Source organism: Nomia melanderi, chromosome 3 (genome assembly GCF_051020985.1).
Source record: "Nomia melanderi isolate GNS246 chromosome 3, iyNomMela1, whole genome shotgun sequence".
In the NCBI taxonomy this organism is placed as follows: Eukaryota; Metazoa; Arthropoda; class Insecta; order Hymenoptera; family Halictidae; genus Nomia; species Nomia melanderi.
The window spans coordinates 12919896-12941953 of NC_135001.1; the positions used below are offsets into that span (position 1 = coordinate 12919896).

Sequence of the window (22058 nt, forward strand, 5' to 3'; positions counted from 1 at the left end):
TAAATAATATTTATATAATTAGAATAAGCATTTTTAATTAAGAATTAATATTTTTCAGGATATCCCTTTTGTCGCACAACATGTCTCAGACATATTGGTATGTTAGAAATGATTTTATTTTTTAAAAAATTAATGTTTCTTCGTTCTCTTTATTAACTACTCTTTTAAATTTTTATGTAGCTTAATTTACGGTGTTTGCACAATTGTACATCTAACAAATATCCTCGCAATACTTACACGATTGTCCGATTTCCATATTGCCAGCACTTTTTCTTTTAAATTTCCCTTCGAATCCCCTTCGTATGTTCTGTCTCACAAACATTTCAAATATATTTTTCAATTGTAATGTGTAATTGGAAATTTAATGAGACACTGAAAAGTTCATTAAAACCATTGTAATTACGGACGACAGGATTAAAATAGAACTGAATTCCTTTATCTCTGAATTAAAATGTACGATATTTTATGGGCAAAACTGACTGCAATATTTCACGCAATTCTGATGGTGAATGATATGAAATTGCCGTGATCTAGAGAGTATTCATGATCCATCAAACATTAACTCGAAGCTTATGCGTGTTTAATGATACGAGCTGGAGGGAAATTAACGTAGCAGCAAATTAAATTAAAGTAATCGCTATCGTATATTTCTTACTGCGTTGGGCGGAACAACTGTGACTAATATGGAACACAAATATAAAGATGTTAAAAAAAAAGATGCAAGAAACACGTCAAAATTAATAAATAATCGTACGTTAATAGTTAACTGCGTAAAAATTGGAGTGTCCTGAAATTACGGTAAAAAATGTGAAAAAAACTCAACACAGACGAGTTGAAAAAGTGTTACCTAATATCTTCTACTTTTTACAACTTGTATTATGTTAACTTTTTTCTTCCTCTTCTTTTCCACGTTAAATATATCTATGTGAATGATGCACTGTATTGAATCCAGTTTTCTTCATTATTATAATTTTGAGTACAAAATGTGGTAAATATACACAATAAACCGCAATTTCATTCGAACCCATCGTTTCCTTATGATTTAAACAAGATTAGATTTCAAAGTACTGCTCACATTTCTTAAAATATTTCTGAAGGTACTGAATAAATTCTATAATAAACAAAGTATATACTTGTATAATACAAACCTATTTCGTTTATATTCAACTCTACTTGAGAGTATTACTTTCCACTTCCAAAATATTCAAATTACGTTTGAAGCTATCCAATCAGGTTCAATCCCACTTACAATACACTTCATCCCATCTCTATTAATTGGGTTAGTGGGCTTTCTCTTATCCTTTAACCTCTTAAGAGCTTGTTAAATTCCAGTAAAAGTTATTTCATCGATTTATAGAACAGACTTGTGTGAAATGGCACCAGGAACTGTTTTCTCTTTTACAATTTATATTTTACTGCATACATTTTAATTAGAAATTGATTTGTATTTCAATTGAAGGAAATCTTATAAAGATAAAATGCTTGTAAATACTTTAAGTGAAATATGTTAAGTATTTTAAAGTACCGTAAAGTTTTTCCCTTTTATTATTTCTATCGTAATGTTGGAACAGAGATTCATCTCAACTTTTTTTCGAAAAGGCATGATATAAAATTTAAAAATTTTGCATGCAGATACCACTAGCCTATGAGAACACGTTTTTGTTACACTTATATGCCTAATTTTATTAGCCGAATGGCACAATCACCTGAAAACTTTTAAAACTTCATTTCTTACATATTTGTTTACATTAATATTTGAAAATCGAAGAATTTACGAAGTAAATTATTATTAATTGACTTCATATTTTACATCTGAATTCCCAATAAAAGTTCTCATACATTAATAGAGCCATTTTTAATTCGAATACTTTTACTATAATAAAAAGAACTGAGGGTTTTTTTAAAATAACCCACTTTTTCTCTTCAATATATCGTCACTTTTTCATTTTTCAAAATTTGAGAAGAATTATTAACAATCAAAATTCATTTGATCTTTTAATTTCTGATATGATACAGCCATTATTCTCACACTTACCGTACACGATATTCTATTAACATAACAGAAAATGGAAAATTTGTATCGAATAATAACACCGTAAAAAAGTGTAATAGATAATTACCATTTCCCGCGATTTCAAACCGTTATTTCCCTTAAAGAAGTTTCCTAGATTCGCTGACAATCGAAAATAGACGTGTTTTTTAAAAACAGCGAATCACGGGTGGTCGCAACAGAAATTCAATGTTTCGCTAAAAAATTACAATAAATTTCTCAACGTTTTCCAATCTATTTTTTGAATTTCGTCTCCTCTCTTCTCATCGTTTCACGATCTTTTTCGAAAAACGCGTTTCCGCATGCCATATATTCGGTCCCGTCTTTTCTAGTGAGTTCCCACTGCAACCTCGATTTCTAGTTGTGCTTCGTTCCGGCGCATCGCAGCTGCCGTTCTCGCGATGTTCGTATTAGGAGAGAAAAATGTGTGCCCACGTATACAGGATCTTTCAGAATATGTGGATATATTTTTATCGATGTACTTAGTACGCTAAACTTAAGAAGAGGGTTCATATTAAATGGCTTATGCATACACAGCTAAATCTTTTTTCACATGAATTGAGACATTTAAAATCTATCTGAACTATTCTGAAGCAGAGTGTATACACGCGCGCGGCAACGGAGCGAGGCGCATTGGCGTCGATCCATCGAAAAATTAATGCAACGTGTCTCCGATGTGGAAGATGTTCAGTGTCGCGTTCCGGCAGCCACGAAAATATTCACGTCTGTCTCTTAGCGTGCAGCTGCGGCTCTCGTTTAGGCCCGTTAAACGTTTCACGGTTATTCGAGCACCTAATTGCATAACGGGTGCCATATAACAGGTCGACGAAACGTAAATCCCCGCGCGATCCGACTGTCGCCGTGAATGATTTAATTGCTTCCAGTCCGGATGATGTTACACACACGCGTAACTGGTCGTCGACCAGTTATTAACGTCGATCACTCAGTGTTAAATGAATTTCGTGTAAATCGCGCCGGTTATCGATGAGGAGATCGCGTAGTTACGCGCGAGCTTCTCTACCATCTGATCTTGATCTTCTCAAGAAGGCCCCCCCGAATCGTCAAATCTTGGTGCACGGTGCTGCAACATGTTTGAAAAGTAGGCTTACGATGCATTGGAAGGTTTGCATCGCGATATGTGTAGTAAAACTAACGATTTCGAAGTGCTTTGAAGAAAGTTAAGAGTATTTTGATTCTAATATTGTTATTATTGTAATTTTTTTTTTTAATTATTATTATTATAAATTTGATATTATAATATGAACAGAAGAAAAGGCCGTCCTCAGAAAATAATTTTTTAAACGATCGTATATGAATTTTGCAACAATAGAATAATTGTCTATGAAGTTCACGTTAACAGGAGAAATTAACGCGAATAAATCGTCCACTCGATTGTATTACCACTTACAGAACACCCTGTATAATATCGGACCGTTTCTCCGCGAAGAAACCGAGAAACTCCAGCTGAAAGTGTTGGTTGAATCGTACCATCCGCGCACCCTCGAGTAAATGCATAAATTCGCTTCACGCGAGGACACTGTATAAAAATAATTCAACGGGGAGAAGCGAGGCGTATAAATAGTTGAGAAAAGAAGGTTGTTGCTCTTTCAGATGACGTAACGCGCAAACTTTTCGATGCAAATTTTCGTTTCCAGGAGCGTCGATCTTCGGAAACGATGTTTATTGCCATTGCAAGTAGAAAAGATGATCGTTGATCAGACGCATCGATCTGTCGCGCGTTCGTGTACGATTTCCCGAAGGTGATAATTTTGTTCGGCGAGATTGAAATGAATTTGCGGAACTTGGACCGATTCACCTACTCTTTACTGGAGCTACGAAGGTCCGACGAAGACAGCGAGCAGCCGAATACGAATGTCTCACCCGCAAAGTATCGTCTTCCGGTGAATAGATTGCTCGGCTACTAGAAGTGAGAAGAAAATTACCGCGTCTATTTTGAACGCATTCGCATCAATTGCAAACGAAACGCTTCATTGGCTTCATCTGTATTTAAACTGGAAGCAACTCATCAGAGATGAAACGGTAACTGATAGTAATAATCATGAAAATAATTTGAAAAGAATTATAATAATACAGCGTACAATGTTTTGTTACGATTCCGTCGTTATATTCGAGGTTATAGAAGCAAGAGGAAGATGTTGTGCGTTTATTCGAATTTGTAATTGAACTTCGTGAAATTCAATGAAGAATGAAACCAGTTACAATTATTTATAGGACGAACAAAAAGATAAGCTCTGCGCGAGATTGTCTGTTACACTGAATACATCTCAAAAGTCTAAGGGACCTTTTAAAGAACACTGCTCTTATAAAAACGTATTTAAACATTGAGTACATTGTAGATGAAGAAAATGATCATAAAGATTGTGTACAAATTTTTTTAAGACTTGCAGATGATTAAATGTAATCTTGTATTGATGTTCAATATTCACATTCTATATTTACAATTAAATATACACGACGACATCATTGTATTTGCTTGTACTATTTTCAGAACATGTCTCACGTTTAATAAGTGAATAATTATTATGACAGGCACTTGATTTCCTCGATCGAATACTTGTTATACACCAGGAGCAATATACTCCCAATAATAAACTCTACTTTCAACAGCACGTAAGTACTTAGCTGCTGCTCAGACTCTCCACTGCCTCAGGCTCGGTAACGGTTGAACGCTTTTGACAGCATTAATTTTCGTGCAATCGATTCCAAATGGTTCGGAACTGATTTTTCACAGATCATAAATTGTAGAATCAAACTGGTTTATAAATAGTACACAAATTGATTTCCCCGATTCAATAATCGGGAGCACCTTTTTAACCCCTTGTCCTATGATTTCTTTCACAATTCTGTTTGATAAACCAATTTATCGTTAATAATTTAGTAGGAAATTAAAAGAATTCCATGCTTATTCTCTGACTACGTTTACACTAAGGGTTAAAGATTGACAGTATATAAGTAACATTTCATTTATATGAAAAATAAATGGATAATATTTAAATTTGTCGAATTAGGTCGAAAATTTTCAGCTCGAGTCTAACTCGATGTTATAGGAGAAGTGGTTAACCTTTAGGTATGAACGTGCGGTCTCGTAAACCTCTATATAAAATATCGTGAATTTTGAAACCATAGAAATTTTCACTATGTAGTTAATACTATTGTTCTGTAGAAATACTATTTAAATAAGTAAAACCAAATAAATACGATAAATTGTTTTATTGGTTGCTACAAACGAGAATATTTAACATTAATCGGTAATCTTCGGACTTCTATAGGTACTTAAAGGTTAATGCTACTTTCTTGAAATTGGTACACGAACGGAAATCTTCTTAACACTAGATTTACGGAAGCAGTCAATTTGACTCATACTGAATTTCATAAACATTATTTGATAAATGTTTGGGTCGATTCTGTTTGATGCAGTTACGCAAATATGTATCCTAATTGTATACTTTTGAATCTCTAATCCCCAAGATCTAAATGAACCACTATCAACTGTTTTAAGAACGATAGAACAAGCTGTACGGTAAATGTCCGTTAAACATCCTCAATTTATTGATTCTATCAAATGTAAACGATTCAGTAGCGTTCCTCTTTTCGACAGTTTCATTTATTAAGGTGCGTTAGGGAGTAACTCGGAATTAAACGTGTGTACTCGCGTTACAAAAGCTCGAGGAACAATGTAGCCCTCGATCAGCGAGATAAACCGAATCTAGTCGGTCGCGATATACACGAGCATTCGGCTGTGATAATGGATAACATAAATCGATTGACTTCAAGCTACAGCGAAAACTTTGATTCTGGCCTTGTTACGTGCAGCTTTAGAGACGGTCCGCAGATAGGTCAAATGCCATGCATTGTTCCAGCACAATCAAACCACTAATGTAATATCGTTCGCATTCAAAGACACTGACGACCGCGACTAGCCCATTATCTCTTTAACTTTTGCATTAATGCACGGTTAGTACGTTAAAGGCTAAACGTCCAGCCTGGAACACTGACGAGCGTTGGATATCGCGGACAAAAAGTTTGAATCCGATCAATCTATGAGCAAGACAGCCTTATCCATTAGGCACGTTAGGTAATTCAAGTATAAAATAAATGGAAATTTATTTACAGAAATCGGAAAGAGAAATTTCGTAGTATGGTTACTTATTATTTTCATCAACAGAAATTATAAAGTATAAATAGGATTGGATTTATGATTAAACAACTGTTTTTGAGAATGTAGACCATCATGAATTTCATTTTTACAAAATAGGAAAGTTAAAGATACATCACATTTCTTACAGAAAATTCACATTTAGCTTATAATACAGTAAAACTGATTATTAACACCAGTTATTAATGTACATTTACAGGTTGCTCTTAATGCTTTGTTTACTACAGAAAGTTTTCCATGTCATTTTTTGTTTTCTACGGATATAAGATTGAACAACTTTTATAGATGTTGGGAAGGTAAACGAAATATAAGAATAAAAATAGTTTGTACTTTCATTTTATTATGAGTTATGTTTTTTGAAATAATAAAAGGGAAAAATAATTCTTCTGGATCTTCCAATTGATTTAGAATAAAATGGACAATAATAAATAATAAAATTTAATTAAATTTTTGTTAACAGCTGCATTTAATCAATTTTTCAAATATTAACGATTGTTTATTGAATTTATGTGTTTACATATTTACGATGTATAATGCTTTTATGTTGTAATATGTATATAGGTCATAATATTAATGTTTTCCAAATGAAACATGAAGAAGCTTTTAATATCAGGACAGGAAGTGCTACAATATGCCCGCGTCATTGAGGCCATATTACAAATTACGATTTATTATCAGAAACATATACACATATTTCATCGAATTGTACGAAAAACACGAAACGGTTTTCATTATAGTATTCTATATTTCTAAAAGTTCAAATACAAATATGTATATATTTTCATGTTATAAACAGAATTATTCTAGTTTCTTTTTTTTTTGAATAATTGGCAACATTATTTTTATTATTTTCTTCTATACCTTTTTAAAATATGTTTACATGATCAAACAATTGTTATAATCAATATTTTTTGTTTCTAATTGTAAGTAGTGAGTATAAACATGTCAGTAGTGATAATGAACATAAGTATATACATTTTTTATAGTTTTATATTTTCAAAATAGAATACTGAAAATTTATAGATATTCAAAAATCTGTTCTGCCATGAAGTTTGAAATGATGTACCTTTTATATTCTATAAAATTGAACGTAAAATTTTGATTATATGTTATATCTTATTTGAAATCTTCACCACGAGTTTCAAATGTTATTATAAGGCAACAGAGTAAAAAACAAATAATAATACTAATTATAATAATGATGATACTAATAATAACGACAACAACAACAACAATAACGATTATGATGGTGATATACAGTATTTTTATCGCAACATATTTATTTCAATTATTGCATTCGAAGACATACTACAGTGCAGCTCTCACGTCCACAGCGGCGACCTTCAAGCTAAAAGTACACAGGAGCAAGGGGCCTCGGACGCACGCTTCACCTCAGTCCCAGGAAACACAGTAGTCGAGCCTCCCTGTCCCCGGAATTCGGTAAACACAAAAAGATCCCGCCGCGTCGAAACGAAATCCGACGCCAAAGTTCGTGCATCTCATTTCATCGCATTCCGTTTCGCTTGTCTTCTTTGTTGCGCGACTAGGCCAATAAAAAAGCGTGCCGAAATTGAGGCGTCACTGTTGCCATGACTACCGGTCCAAGCGCCGCGACTGGAAGTCTCCCCTTGCCCCTATGCACTTTTATCTTGACGATCGATGCTACAGATTTGAGAGGCGAAGTGTACATGTGAACCGTGTATCATATATGACGTTAGTCGAATCGGACACGCGGACGACGGAATCTGAACTTTTCATTGGTGTATTTTCATCAACCGGAGAATTTGTGTACGCTGACACATTCCGTTCCAATTATTTCTGAAAATATGTAGATGTACACGCGGCAAAATGTCGCTGAAACGCGAAAACTAATGAAAAAACGCGATTTTTTCCTTCCATGTTTATTCCTTCGGTGACGTTGGAATGTATTATTAATGGTACTGAATTGCACAAGGTGTTCCGTGACAGTCGGCACAGTAATGAAGACGATGATTTCATATGTAAGAATGATTGGAAATATGTAATAAAATTGATTTTCGTAACGGTTTGCGTGGTTATTTCTATTAGAAATTATATAGCACTGAGAGGAAGATGAATATTTTTTAATTTTGTATATTAATTATCTATAAAAATTGAAATTACAAGGAACATGAACGATATTATTGGTTATATGAATGGTGAAGTATGAAAAAGGCAACGAGAATGTTGAAAATACTTCATATAGCAAACTGTTTTTCAACAGTTCATTTCGAAGTAATCGAATTTGAATGATTATATTTCGAATTTTTATTCAAATATAAAGTTAAAATTTATTACAGTTATGTGTTTCATTAAAATACATTTCCTAAACACATGTTATACAAGATTGAACATTGAAGTGAAATTTTAAATGATAATCGAGAATAAAGTTTCTCGCGACAAAATGGCCGGTAAGAAATATCACGGGTCGTTCCATGCACCAACTTCACTGTAACGCAATTGTGTGGAACGCAATGAACATACAGCCGAGTATGTTCCGACAAAATATTGGCCCTGTTAAATAGGTAGAAAAAAGGAAGGGGCAAATGTGATCACCGAAATTGAAATTTATCGGAAAAGTTACATTGAAATTTAGCTTCATATGGAATCATTAAAGAACTCGTAAACTAGCGTCACCGATGGCAAATATTAAACCTTGTTCCGGCTCGTTCCGTGCAGCTGGTAAAACCAGAGTGAACAACTTTTCCACGAATTTTTATCATGGAACATATAGTATGAATATCCCAAAAAAGTAATGAACGCATGGACTGCCATCGTTGATTGGAGAATTGAGAGTTTTTGATTCTTTTTGAGGTAAAATTCTTTTAGGAAACATGCTCGAACATTTTAATTACGTTTGAATCACTATTGAGCTTCAGCTGTTTTTCCAAGAAAATTGAAGATACGTCTCATTAAATAAGAAATTAAGATTTTTAAAAATGCATTTCAATAAATTATTTGTCTTGGATAAGAAACTTATTAATGGACAAGGGTTTACAAGTCGATTACATCATTACTTTTAGTAAGGCTTTTAAATCTATTAATTTTCCGATTACCGTTTTAAATTTTGACATTTTTTCTCTTACAGTTTTTACTGAATATTTTAAATGTACAGTTTAATAAATCTTTAAATCCTTGAGTCTTACTTGTGGAATTTCCTAATTCTAGTATTTATAATGAACATATGGCGGAGGGAGGCCTTGATCTTCTTGTTATAAAATTTTTTGCAAAGATATTAAAAGAACAAATTTCACTAAAATTGTTGTATGCTGTAACCATGCAGATAGGAAGTACAAGTACTATTTCTTTTATTTTTCGTAATTATTATTTGGTTCTTTTTGAAAAATAAATAGAGACACCTGTAAAAAGTTTAGATTTTTGCAATAAAATGCAGATATGAGTACATTAATTAATTCTAGATCGAGTGATAAACGAGTATCTGTTGAAGAAGTTTGTTAAGTTTTAAATAAACCGGATAATATTGATTTACGAGACACGTCTGCCAATACGGAAAATGTCGTCCCGAGAAACATTTTAAGGCCTATAAAAGATACAGGAAAAAAATTCCATTTTTTTTTAGTTGTCAAGATAGACAAACCCTTTATCTTGTTGCCTCTTTTGTTTGAAGGAGAAAAATGGCAAAGAAGTTTAAATTAATATGAATGGAAGCAGAATGAAATGAAAATGGTAAAAATATGCTTGAAAAATATTCTTTCCATTTCGTGAGAATGCTTTTGACATTCTCTGTTTACAATTCTGGATCCTAAGTGAGAAATGTGACATGAAAAATGTTCCCAGAAGAATTGTGCAAAGCATCTCCTTCATTGGAAATGAGCCGTAATATCGTGCACTTTATGAATTATTAGCCAACTGTGAGTATTTATGCAAACATAAATTTTTATAATGAAAAACAGGATGCCCTAGAAATCAATTATTTTCTGGTAAAAGCTTTTGGACGTTTAAAGTACAACAATAATTGTATTCAATAGGAAGAAATTATAGAAACGCGAAGGAAAATATATATTTACAAGTTTGTTTGATATTTATTTTAATAGTTCTGAGTTGCATTAGGATTACCATTAATAGCATGAATTATTTCTTGTTTTTTATCGAGGAATTAATTTAGATATTAAAAGTGGAGAGCATTTGAAACTGTCGGTACCGAATTAGATCTTTTGAATTTATGAACCAAATATGTTTAAATATTCATCTTTTAAAATGAATTAATTGTAAAGCATTGTCAGCATAAAAATTTTGAGTTTAATTAGTGTCAAGATGATTGTAGCGAATTAAAATTTTTTTCTTCCTCCGCTTTTATTATCATAATGCACATAGTCTGTCATTGTCCGTAGAAGAAAGTGGGCCGACGTACATCGAATATTTTATATAATGTTTGACCTAATTCGCAGTCGGATGCTGCTCGATGCACAGCTACGACTACGTACCGTGCCAAGGAAATAATGAATCTAAATCAGATAAACATAGTTAACAAATAGGTTCTACTAGAACTGATGATCATGTGAACATTCGAATAGAAGCACAATATGTACAGGGTAACCCAGATTTTCTTCGTGAAATGAAGCGCATTTCAGAAAATTAAAACGTTATTCATTTTAATATTATTTAATTTTAATTTTCATTTAATATTATTTAATATTATTTAATTCATTATTATTTAATTGTAGATAGATACAGTCTCTAATCAAAAACTTAGAATCATCCATAGGTTTCTGGCAGTAAACGTGGAAGTAAAAAGCCAAAATGTAATTAGTATTCATTTTTCTTAACTGCTTAAGTATGTACATATATATTTTACATATTTTCATAGTAATAATATTTAGACACCACTGCCATTTAAATGCATTAAAAAATATATAAATTTCAGTCTTGAAATTACGTAGTCAGATTATTTAATAGTAATTCTAAAGATTAATTGTAATTACAATTACTTTATAGGTGTACTTGCAATCTAAAAAACAATAAAAACGACTTATAAGTATGAAATATTCTAACACCACCCAACTACATTTTGTCTGCACGTTTCTGCAAACATTAAGTTCAGAAATTATCGTAACTCCTACAGTAGACAAACTTTTCTATAACAGTTGTGATTAAAAGGTAAAAAAAGTGTTCCCACCTTTCCGATGTGCAGGATCTACTTAAAAGTTACTTCGTTTACACTTAATAATGAAATAATAACTAAAAAATGAAACTCTTAAGTTTTCTCTAATATTTCAACGAATATTAACAAAGAAAATAGTATTCACAAAGTCATAGCATCTGAATTTTGTCCGCAAATTTGTGTAAAATATAGATTCTTATGAATCTATTTTCAAAAACTATTAACCGAAACTTGTATGGTATTATATCAAATTTTTGAAAAATTGTTTTCTTTTATATTGCGTATGTTCACTTGTAATACCTTAAAACGCATCAAACGATTGATACAAACGTGGTATTCACGGGTGCTGTCACAACGAATAAATAGATATCATTCGTTTTCGTTCTACCAATCTCATTAATTTTCTGCTGCGTGTAGGATCGCAGGTGCGTTTAGCGACTAGCAATCACCAAAAGGCGCAGATGTTGCGTTTCGCGAAGCTCTCTATTTATTGTTTATGCAGTTAGAGTGTTACATCAACTTATGCAGCTGCCAGTATCAGCCTGAGCTGCATACACATAGACGATCCTATGAAACTCTCTGAAGTATTAATATCGTAGGGTTCCATCAAACGTGTAATTAATTCGAACAGCCTAGTCGAACACGACTTTTGTAATTAGTTTAAGATTTTGTAATAATCATTCCATGAATAATATCGTCCCTTGGTGCTAGCTTTGCGTACAAAATAGTCGCTCTTACGATTGTTCTTAATCATTAATATTTTTAGCGTAATTTTCCATATTCACGATTAAACAATTCTTTCAATGCTGATTTTATACATTTACTAATGAATGTAAAATAATCAGTTCAATTATTACTGAGCGAGCAATCAAATAAATATTTACGAAAATAGTATATCGACAAATTATTTAATTAAGGAAATAACATGTGTTTGTTCATTGATGAATCAGAAAATGGCTGTTGAAAAGGTCGGGATAAATAAATGTTGCGTATTGTATCTTAATTAGTATTTAGTTATTTTTATGCTTGTGGCTTTAAACAAAGTTATTGTTTAATTAATTATTTAATTAGTGAAATTGTTATTATTCGAAACATTTGACTATGAATTGTGTCCTTATAGATAAACTTTCGCAACACAAATGTCGCAGTCGGCTTCTTCTCTATGATATATTTATATAGTATCCTTTTTACTAAAAAAATAGCTAATTTTCTGTTAAAATCCCGTTCAGTAACGATTCGATACAGTTTCCTTCCAGTATTTTATTTGTCACTATACCTGTATAATACATTATTAAATACCAGTTACATTTTCGCTTATGCGTATACCGATAAACTCGCAGCTGAGTCGTGAATAACTAGATTCCACGGGTGGACTGATTTAATATTAAACTGCTTCCTATGTTTCAAGAATAGTAACATTCAACGTCAAATACAAATAATAATAGTGAACTCGAGTTAAGAAGCGTAACGGGCATAATAACAATCTTAGTAAACGTGCAATGCTTCTAGGAAGAAATATTAATAACGTGAATACAGGAAATTATGAAATCAGTTATTTCTATCAAAATCAAATCACGCATTAAGGTCTCGTTAAATAACAAATAATTTATTTCGCAAAGTAATAAAGCAAACGAATTCAATTTTTCTGTAATTTCTTAGGTCACTCATCTATCCCTGAAAGTTTTCCCTAAAAACGTTAATTTTTTTCATTTCTTCAATAATAAGAAATATATGATAAAATACTGATGCTGTTTTTGAAATAGATTATTTTTGAACTAATATGAATGACTGATCTTAAAATAATATTTATTGAAAATTTCCTAACACTAGAACCACCGAGTGATCGAATCGCTTAACAGTAGAACTATCCTGCAGTTAAATTAACCTTTCTTAACTTCTTTTACAGAAACAGTAAAAGTGGATTTCTTAAGATTTCAATTGACTTGAATTTTAATTTATCTAATACCTCATCAACTACTGCAAGAGTTCCTCAAAAAAAAAAAACATTCATGTCATTTCAGTCATTGTAAAACCAGAAATCACGAATGGGTCATTTTAAGCCATCCGGTAATTTTAGTGTTAACACGTATTTTTTTGTTCAAATTACAAAAATCCGTTTATTAACACTAAACGTACCGTGACCACTCAAACGACCGTTTTTAAAATTATCTTAAAATTCTGCGTCTTCTGTTGCTGATTTAATTTTATATCAATTCGTATATTGTCCGATTAATTAGTTTTTCAGTTTTTGTCCTTCCCTTTATTCCTGTTTCTATTAAGAAAAATCGATCGTCAACTTTCCTTTGTAACTAGTTATTCGACTGGTTATCGTAGGAATAGGTATGTACAAAGCGCGGATATGTTTAGTGTTAAGACTTCGATTAACTTATACAGGGTGCGGCAAAAAGGCCTCTCTGATTTCGAATACTAATAAAACCCAAAGAAAGCGAGATACAAAGAAAGAAAAATATTTCTGAAGTGTACATCTTATAGGATTTTGATTGATTAAATTTAAAAAATAACATCCCTTAAGTAGCGGGTATCAATGTAAATCTAGTGCGTGAATGTTGGCATCAGTGTCAAGCCGCTCTCGAAAGTTCTCCATTGATCTGTAGATCATGTCTCGAGGAATCGCAGTGATTTCCTGTATTATTGTCGCAAATAGTCCAATTCGCTTGCCTAAAGTTCTGAGACGAATCGTTTATGAGTCCGGAACAGGTCAAAATGAGCGACCGCAAAGCGTATCTGTAAGGCACACTGTGTCATTGTTGACCAGTTACGAGTTACCTCGTCTTTGCACTTGCATTAGCCATTTGAATTTTTGAAATACAGGGCGATACCGAATATTGCAAAAGCAAAATATTCAAAGTTACATAAAACATATGTCCAAAATTTCATTTCAATTCATTATGTGTAAATCCCATATATTGAAGTTTACTTCGGTTGTTTCGCTTTCATACTTAATTACGGAATAATAACCGGTGACGTGGGATAGCTTCCGCGTGAAATGAACATGTATTCCTTTTTAATATGTATTTTGTGAAAAAGAACTTACGGCTGCGCGTTAATCAACCAAAACAGATGTACTGACAGTTGATCAGTATTTAAGCTGTCGTGTGTTACAATTTTACTTTATCTAGGCATCTTCTAGCTTTCCAGTAATTTAAAACGTTCGTGATATATATCTATGTGTATCATTCGGGACGAAAGGTTTAAACGTTAAAATACACGAGCCCGGTGCACAGCGATCGTTTTGCAGTATTAGGACACGCCCATAGACGCTTCAAGATCACCGGCAAACAGCGTCTTCGCTACATATACTGCCAGAGGACTAATTGTCTTGGCATACGTACTTGCTGAATTATGTTATTTTGAAACTGTCCTAGCGGCGCTGACTGCAACGAAAATATCGCTCACGATTTAAACAGAGTTGACCCATTGTAACACGATAACAACATCACGATGTACGTGCCACGCGTCTATTTTCATCGTAATTAAGTTTCCCAATCTTCTGGTTTGCGAAACATCTACTGTCGTTCTCATTGCATTTAACATGTACATTGTGTCACTTTGTATGCGTTTAGGAACTCTAGAGATGTTTATCTATACACAGATAATTTAACGGCGACTTCTCTAAACGGGCTGACTTACATAAAACCATTTAACCGTAAACAAATTAAACTATAAAGTTTTCGTAGTGAAAACAGAAACAAAAGGAAAGACAAGAACTGAAAAACTGATTAACCGGACAAAAAAATAAGAATTGATATAAAGTTAAGTGGGCGGAAAAGAATGCAGGATTTTAAATCAAATTTTAATATTAAACGTTTAGGGGTAGCATCTTCCTTCCACAGGAAGTTATTAATAACAGATTATTAATAACAGATGGAAAAAATGTTTTGTACGTTGAACAGGAATAAATATTTGACTTATAATTATTAAAACTTTGTTCTTAATCTGTGGAGGTAAATAATATTTTTTTTAGAATCTCATACAGATATTTTTAAACATTTAGAAGTTAATAACACCAAGACAAACAATTTCTGAGTATGGTTCTTTTAACCAAATATATTCCCTATTTCCAAGCTTTTGAGATTAATTAAAGTACACGTGTATGGAATACATATGTATTCGCCTATTCAGTTTAGCGAATGCTTCCACTTTCGAATTTCCTGTACCACTTCATTTTAATTAATCTTCACGTGCTGAAAGCTAGGTTATCTGATTTTGAGATTCACCAACTTTCAATCAGTAACACGTGAAATGACGATTTGTTGTAAAGATAGAATTGAAACAAACAAAATGCACAGTCAAAGTGAAATCTGATACATCAACGTGTAAAATAATTTGAATGAGTTTTTAACCGTTTGCGATCCGAAAAGTTCTTAGATTTTCATTCTGAAATTTGCATCGATGTTCCTTAAGTCAAGTGTAATTTAATGTAGCATTTTAGTCATTTAATTGAAAACATTGGAGAAGCACTGACATTGTGTTTATACAATCCCTGATAAAAAAATTAGGGCCACCATCGATACAATTTTAGAGAAAATCAGCGATGATACATCATAATTCAGGCCTAATTTCTTTGCATAACGGATTGCAGGTACAGAAAAACTGATTGTATATTCAAATTCAGCATAGGAAATACTATTAAGGTCACCCATTGAACCTTCTGTGGGAAAGAAGAAGTTAAATTTTGTAGATCAGTGTTATTTCATGTTGATTGTATATGAGAATCTAGCCCATTTAAACACGAAGGTCTAAATTCGTTATTAAATTTCAAATATTAAAAAAACTACAACTTTTGATATTTATGTACCGATCAATTAAACTTAACTAGACTCTGAAAAAAATCACGATTTCTTACATTTGTTTATGAGAAACTACGAATAAATAGAAAATATATTACCATGGAATCAATTGTGGGGTCGTTAAATGTATTTTAAAATATATAAGACGGACGGAGGTACATCGTTATGAGAAACATTGGAAAAAAAACAAGTGTCCGTTCGATGGACGTTAATGTTGAACTAACCTCAAATGTACACACATGTGTTAGTATCCTTGAAGAGGTTAACTCAGGATGATGCTAGGCATCATGAGTCAATGCGTTCGTATACAACACAGTTATGACTTCCTTTCGGCTCTCCATAACTGTTTCACTCGAAACCGATATGTAAGTTTCAAACAGTTATTCTCGGAACCTTTCCAATCCCTGGTCTACAATAAACGTAAACATATACTGAGCGTGCAAGATGTTTTTCATCCAGTGAATTATACGCAACAGAATAATTCAATCATTATGCAAAAATCATAAGTCAAGGGGTTAAAGTCCTCAAACGTTCGGCAGGTGTACGATAAACTTTCCCGACCGACTGTAATGGGCGCGCATCAAATTTGAGTGCAGGGTAACGCAAGATGGCTAGCGCCGAGTACAACTGGCAGCGTATTTCACGGCGGGGGTTAAAGAACCTTGTATGGCAAGTTTACTTTAAGACGGCTCCTCTTACTCGTCAGTCTCGTTCGTGCAAAGTAACCCTATTTCGGCGCCGTGACACGACGGTCGCCGGCTGTTTAACGCGATTGCCGCGAACCTTTTGAAAGCCTCGACCCTCTTTTAACATTCTCACCCCTTGCCCGCCCCTTGAAAACCATCTACCTTGCTTGTTGCTCCGCGTCCCCTACCCCTTTCCCGCAGTTTTCTGCCCCCCCCCCCGGCTTTCAATTCTCCGTTTACTGCACTTCTTTGCGGCCCTGAATACTGCAGGACACCGGCGGAGGGCGAGGAAAGTCAGTCCCGTGACGTCACCGAGCCTAGGGTCACGCGTTGAAATTCAGGTCGACTCGCCCCTCTATCGGCCACCCCCTAGCTCTGTTTCTCTCTTCCTCTTCTCCCGGCCGTCGCCCACTTTACATGCACTCGAACGTTTCCAGCGAGCGCCAAGGAGGGAAAAAAACTCCTGGAACAGCCCCTTTCTCGTTTTTTTTATCTTTTTGTGTCTCCGTTTATCTTTCGCCGCGGATTACGTAACGCGCGAATCGATACGAATCTGGCGAGGCGTGGGCAACGAAAGCCGTTCGATGGAATCGGTGCAGAAGTAACGAGAGTGTCATTTTTTTGGGAAAAATCGAACTTATTTTTGAACATGATCATCCTTTTTCTCGATACATTTACTCTGACGTACTGTGCAGCGAGCGTTCTTTTCAACGGCCACTTCGTCATTCGAACCTAATCTTTTTTTTAATCATCTGTTCCCGTTGAAAGATGAAAGATAGTCGGTGGGTGTTAAAATTGAAAAGTAGGGAGTGCGTATATTTTGTAGTATTCTAATTAATTATGGCGTATATTCTGTAGATATAGGGCATAAAGTAACATGTTTTAAATAAAATAAATAAAATTTCTAAATAATTTATTGCAACATTTTTTTAATACAGCTACATCTCCCTTAGGATTCATTGATTTAAGTAGTAAATTTATTGTTTGGTTGTTTACTTACGAATTCCACATATATTTGGCTGTTAAGTTATGTACGTAACTGCCGAGTACATTTTTTAAATAATTTTGTGAAATTTTTTTAGTATTGATTCATAATTACTTTGTTGAGTTCGCATTTTATATAGTATTTTATTAGATTCAGTAATTATTACGTATTAGAAATAATTTTCGTTTTCATTTCAGAAGTTCATATTAGTCAAAAATGCTTTAAAACCAATGCCCATTCATCGTATTCTCATGATCACTAGTAAACTTACAATTAGTACTTATTATTTGGTTTCAATTTTCTCATTATTGTTGCAAAATTTTTTGCTGCTTAATGATTTGTGTATATCCGTGACGATGATTATTTGTGACTAAACTCAATGAATTGTTACGACACCGAACAAATGTCCGTTCTTTCATAGAAAATACGAAAAATAATTTGAGAAACAATCCATTACAGAAAACAATAATCAGTACGTCGATAATTAAAAACAAACAAGACTATTAATATTTTGCATCGATGTTTACCGTCGAAATCGATACACGAGAATCTTGTTTATTATATAATGGTGCACAGTGCGGGCGAAGTCTGTGCGATTACATATGTCGTTTAAAAAAATTAGCATATTGCACTTTGCATTTAATATCCCGAGAAAATGTCAGTAAACTTGTTGCAGGAAATTGCTGGGAGTCGGTTTTAAAGACAGACGAGAGGAAGCGCCGTATTTTTCGAGCATACATATGTCGTCTTTCTAGCGACACTTTGTATAAAAAATTACTTCCTTTTTCAAACTTGTCCAGATTATAATGCAAGTATAGGTTAGTATTCAAGTTTCGCATTAAGTGTAGCTCAGAAAGTATATGTTCTGCGATAGTAAAAGCATACATTCTGGACACTTTGGACTATTTTTATCCTACAAGAAATTTGTATGAGTATATAAAATGTCCAAAGAGTACAGACTTTTATAGTGTTTATCAGGAAAAATCATTATCTTATCGTAATACTGGTTTTCTAATTATACTCTTAAAATTTCATGAACTACTTAAACAAATTTAGTTTATTTATAAATAACACAGTTGCAACTTGTAATAAAATAACTTGTTTGCTTTTAGTTCAATTTTTTATCATTATATAAACTATAATATTAGTAATAAATTATTGTATACAAGTACATATATATATCCACTTCATTAAAACGAAGTAAGATGATGAATAAGCTAATACACGGAACTTCATTTTAAACAATTATAACATTCTACTTACCATTTTGAGATTTTCATTTCAGAAATTAGTTTAATCACTTGATATACAAATCTTCCAAAAGAAACTTTCCTAACTTCTAACAAACTCTACAAGTGAAGAAACTTATATATCTTGTTTACTGCTGGAAACAGTCCACCGTGATGAGCATTAAGTTTACTCACTGCACGTGTTTCCTAAACGAACTATTAAGATTTAATGAATATTACCAACTCCAGAAAATGGTTTACATAATTAATTAAAAATATACCGTAACAAAAAATGGCCAATATTAACTAATAAATAGGAAATATTTATAAAATATCAAAAATGCTAGTTTCTTTTTCAGATATTTCGAATTTAATCATCTGTGCAGATTCTTGCATTTAACGTTATATATTTATATTATATACGAATGTAAAAATCAGTGAAATATAAAGTACCATAAACTAATATGTTGTTTGCGGTTAGATAACGCTGGTATTAGCATAATTAACGAGGGATGATAAATCCGCGTTTAAATTTAGCCTGTGTAAATTAAACCTAGAAAATCTTATTTTGCATAATGATCCGCAGTCTAATCATGGCAACTCTGTAATAATTTGAATTAATTATGTATGCGTGACGGAAACACTTTTTGTTGAGGTGTTATAAGTAGGTTGCGGTTTTTTATGCAAATATTAATTTTTATGACCCATTTGTGAAAACCGGAGTTGCGCAACGATTCACTCCTTTAATTAACTGTATCATCGTCGGTATACTAATACTAATAAAGACTTAATAATAACACAACCAGAAACAATAAACCACGTCACAAATGGATGTAAACTACTAATTGCAACCCATCATGCACATAGACATAACAGAATCGCCAAAATAATACACCAACAAACAGCACGGAAACACAATCTAATTACACGAACCGTGCCATACTTCAAATACAAACCAGAAACCATACCGGAGAATCAAATAGCAAAAATATACTGGGATACAAAACTACCCTCAGGCAGACGAATAGTACACAGCAGACTAGATATAACATACACGGTCAAAGAAACAATAACAACATACCTCATAAACATGAAGATCCTCAATAATGCATACATAAATACAAAGAAAGAAGGAAAAATCAATGAATACACCCCACCAGCACTAGAAATAAAAGAAATATTAAAAACCGAGAAACAAAAAAGGAAGTAATAGTAATAATTATAAAATCATTTGTTCTATTGCGCTGTATGCGCTATCAAATTATAAATACATCAGTTTCGCAGTCTACATAGTTATAGGGAATCATTTACGTCATTGAAGTTCGGGGACGATTGTTTCTGGATCCATCGCTTGACCCTCTTCGTCTTTGAATATCTGTTTCAAAGTGGGAAGGATACCGTTAAGACGGAAGTAATGAATTTAATGAAAGCTACCGGTAGGTATACAATAGATACATCAATATGACAAATAAAATAAGACGCAAATCACAGTAGGGGATCGAGCTAAAGGGATGAGGAACATAAAGATTCATATTAGCCCAGATGTTGCTATCGCGCACGAAAAAGTTTCATAGCGTTATGATTGTTTCATGGTGAATTCCTTATGTAGTATCTATATATTTTACGGTGAATTCTTTACTGTCTATATGTTTTATGGCAAATTCTTTAGCAGTTACATGTTTCAAGGTAAATTTTTTAATATCTACATGTTCTATGGTGAATATAATAACATCATTATTTTATGGTGAATTCTTTAGTATCTACGTGATTTATAATGAATTCTTTAGCATTTATATGTTTCATGGTAAATTTTTTACTGTCTTCTACGCCAGTATGTATAGCATTTAAAATGCAAAATTAAAATATTTCATTTTATATTTTCGATTATTACAATAAAGGTACATACATCATTTCGAATCATTTTCCCGATAAGAGTCTTCTCCAGCTCTGTACCTATTCAAAATAAACAACAGATATCAGTTGAGTTATTGACTAACGAATGGGGAATATAATTTCTGATTGGAACGTTACTTTTATCAATCGTAATAAAGATTTCTGCTAATGGGGCAGGTTTGTTTGATAATCAAATCACTTGCCCGGTTTTCAATCCTTATTTTTCTTCTTTAATTATTCGTACATTCCTTAGAAGTTATCGCAAACCAACAATGAGTTTCGCAAGCAAGAATAACAACGATTATCGTATCGAATATTCAATTGTAAATAAATATGTACAGTGTATTTTTCAAAAGAAAAGCATTGAAACATTATTTAAATATTCTATTTCTCGTTTCCTACTGAACAGTAATGTAATAACAAATTATTACTATTTGGACTCAAATTAGAATTAATTTTTTATTTGGTAAAAATAAATTTATTTAATAATATATTTGTTATTTCATGTGTTGCCTAGTGAAAAACATTTGCCACTTTATACTTTAGCTTACTTCTGAATAATGCATTGGTAAACTAATAATAAATTCAAATTACACTTGTAAAACATAAGATATATAAAAACATGTTCTAAAAATAAAATAGTTTTAGTTTTTAGAAAATTCGTGATGTAGGTTATGATACAATAAAAGTTGAATATCTTTTGATTTATCTACATAGGTAGATAAGTAGGTTTCGTTCAAACAGTGAAAATATCGGGCTCACTTTTAAAATCATTGAAACCGGTTTAAATGTTTATAATATTAAAAAAAATATACATCATTCAGAATGGTTTACAGTTTGGTTTAAATTAAAGTTTCACTTTATATCAAAGATTCAATTTCTCAAAAACTGCCCACGATAGGAAAGAAACGATCAAATTCGCGTTGAACGTATGCATAATTTCTAAAATCGCCTATTGATTATTATAGTACAAAGTATAAAGTAAATTGTATTATGTAATTATACAAGGAGTTTACGCTAACGTCAATGTGTTGGTACGTAGACATGCTTCCTAACCAGACACAGTAATTTACTCTATCCTATTAAT

The 22058-nt window shown here is 32.6% G+C and overlaps 1 protein-coding gene across 21 annotated transcripts in view; it reads left to right on the forward strand.

The window, feature by feature from the left end:
• Nucleotides 1-22058, forward strand: part of LOC116428110 (uncharacterized) — a 134480-nt gene that overhangs the window by 62654 nt on the left and 49768 nt on the right. For 19 of the 21 annotated variants that reach the window (XR_012998201.1, XR_012998202.1, XM_031979288.2 and 16 more), the window contains one exon: nt 59-97. The exons of the other annotated variants lie outside the window; for them this stretch is intronic. Coding sequence is in view for 17 of the 19 variants with exons in the window: in XM_031979288.2 (XP_031835148.2) it covers nt 59-97 (39 nt within the window). In the remaining 2 variants the exon portion in view is untranslated. The remainder of the gene's footprint in view (nt 1-58; nt 98-22058) is intronic. 21 annotated transcript variants of the gene reach the window in all.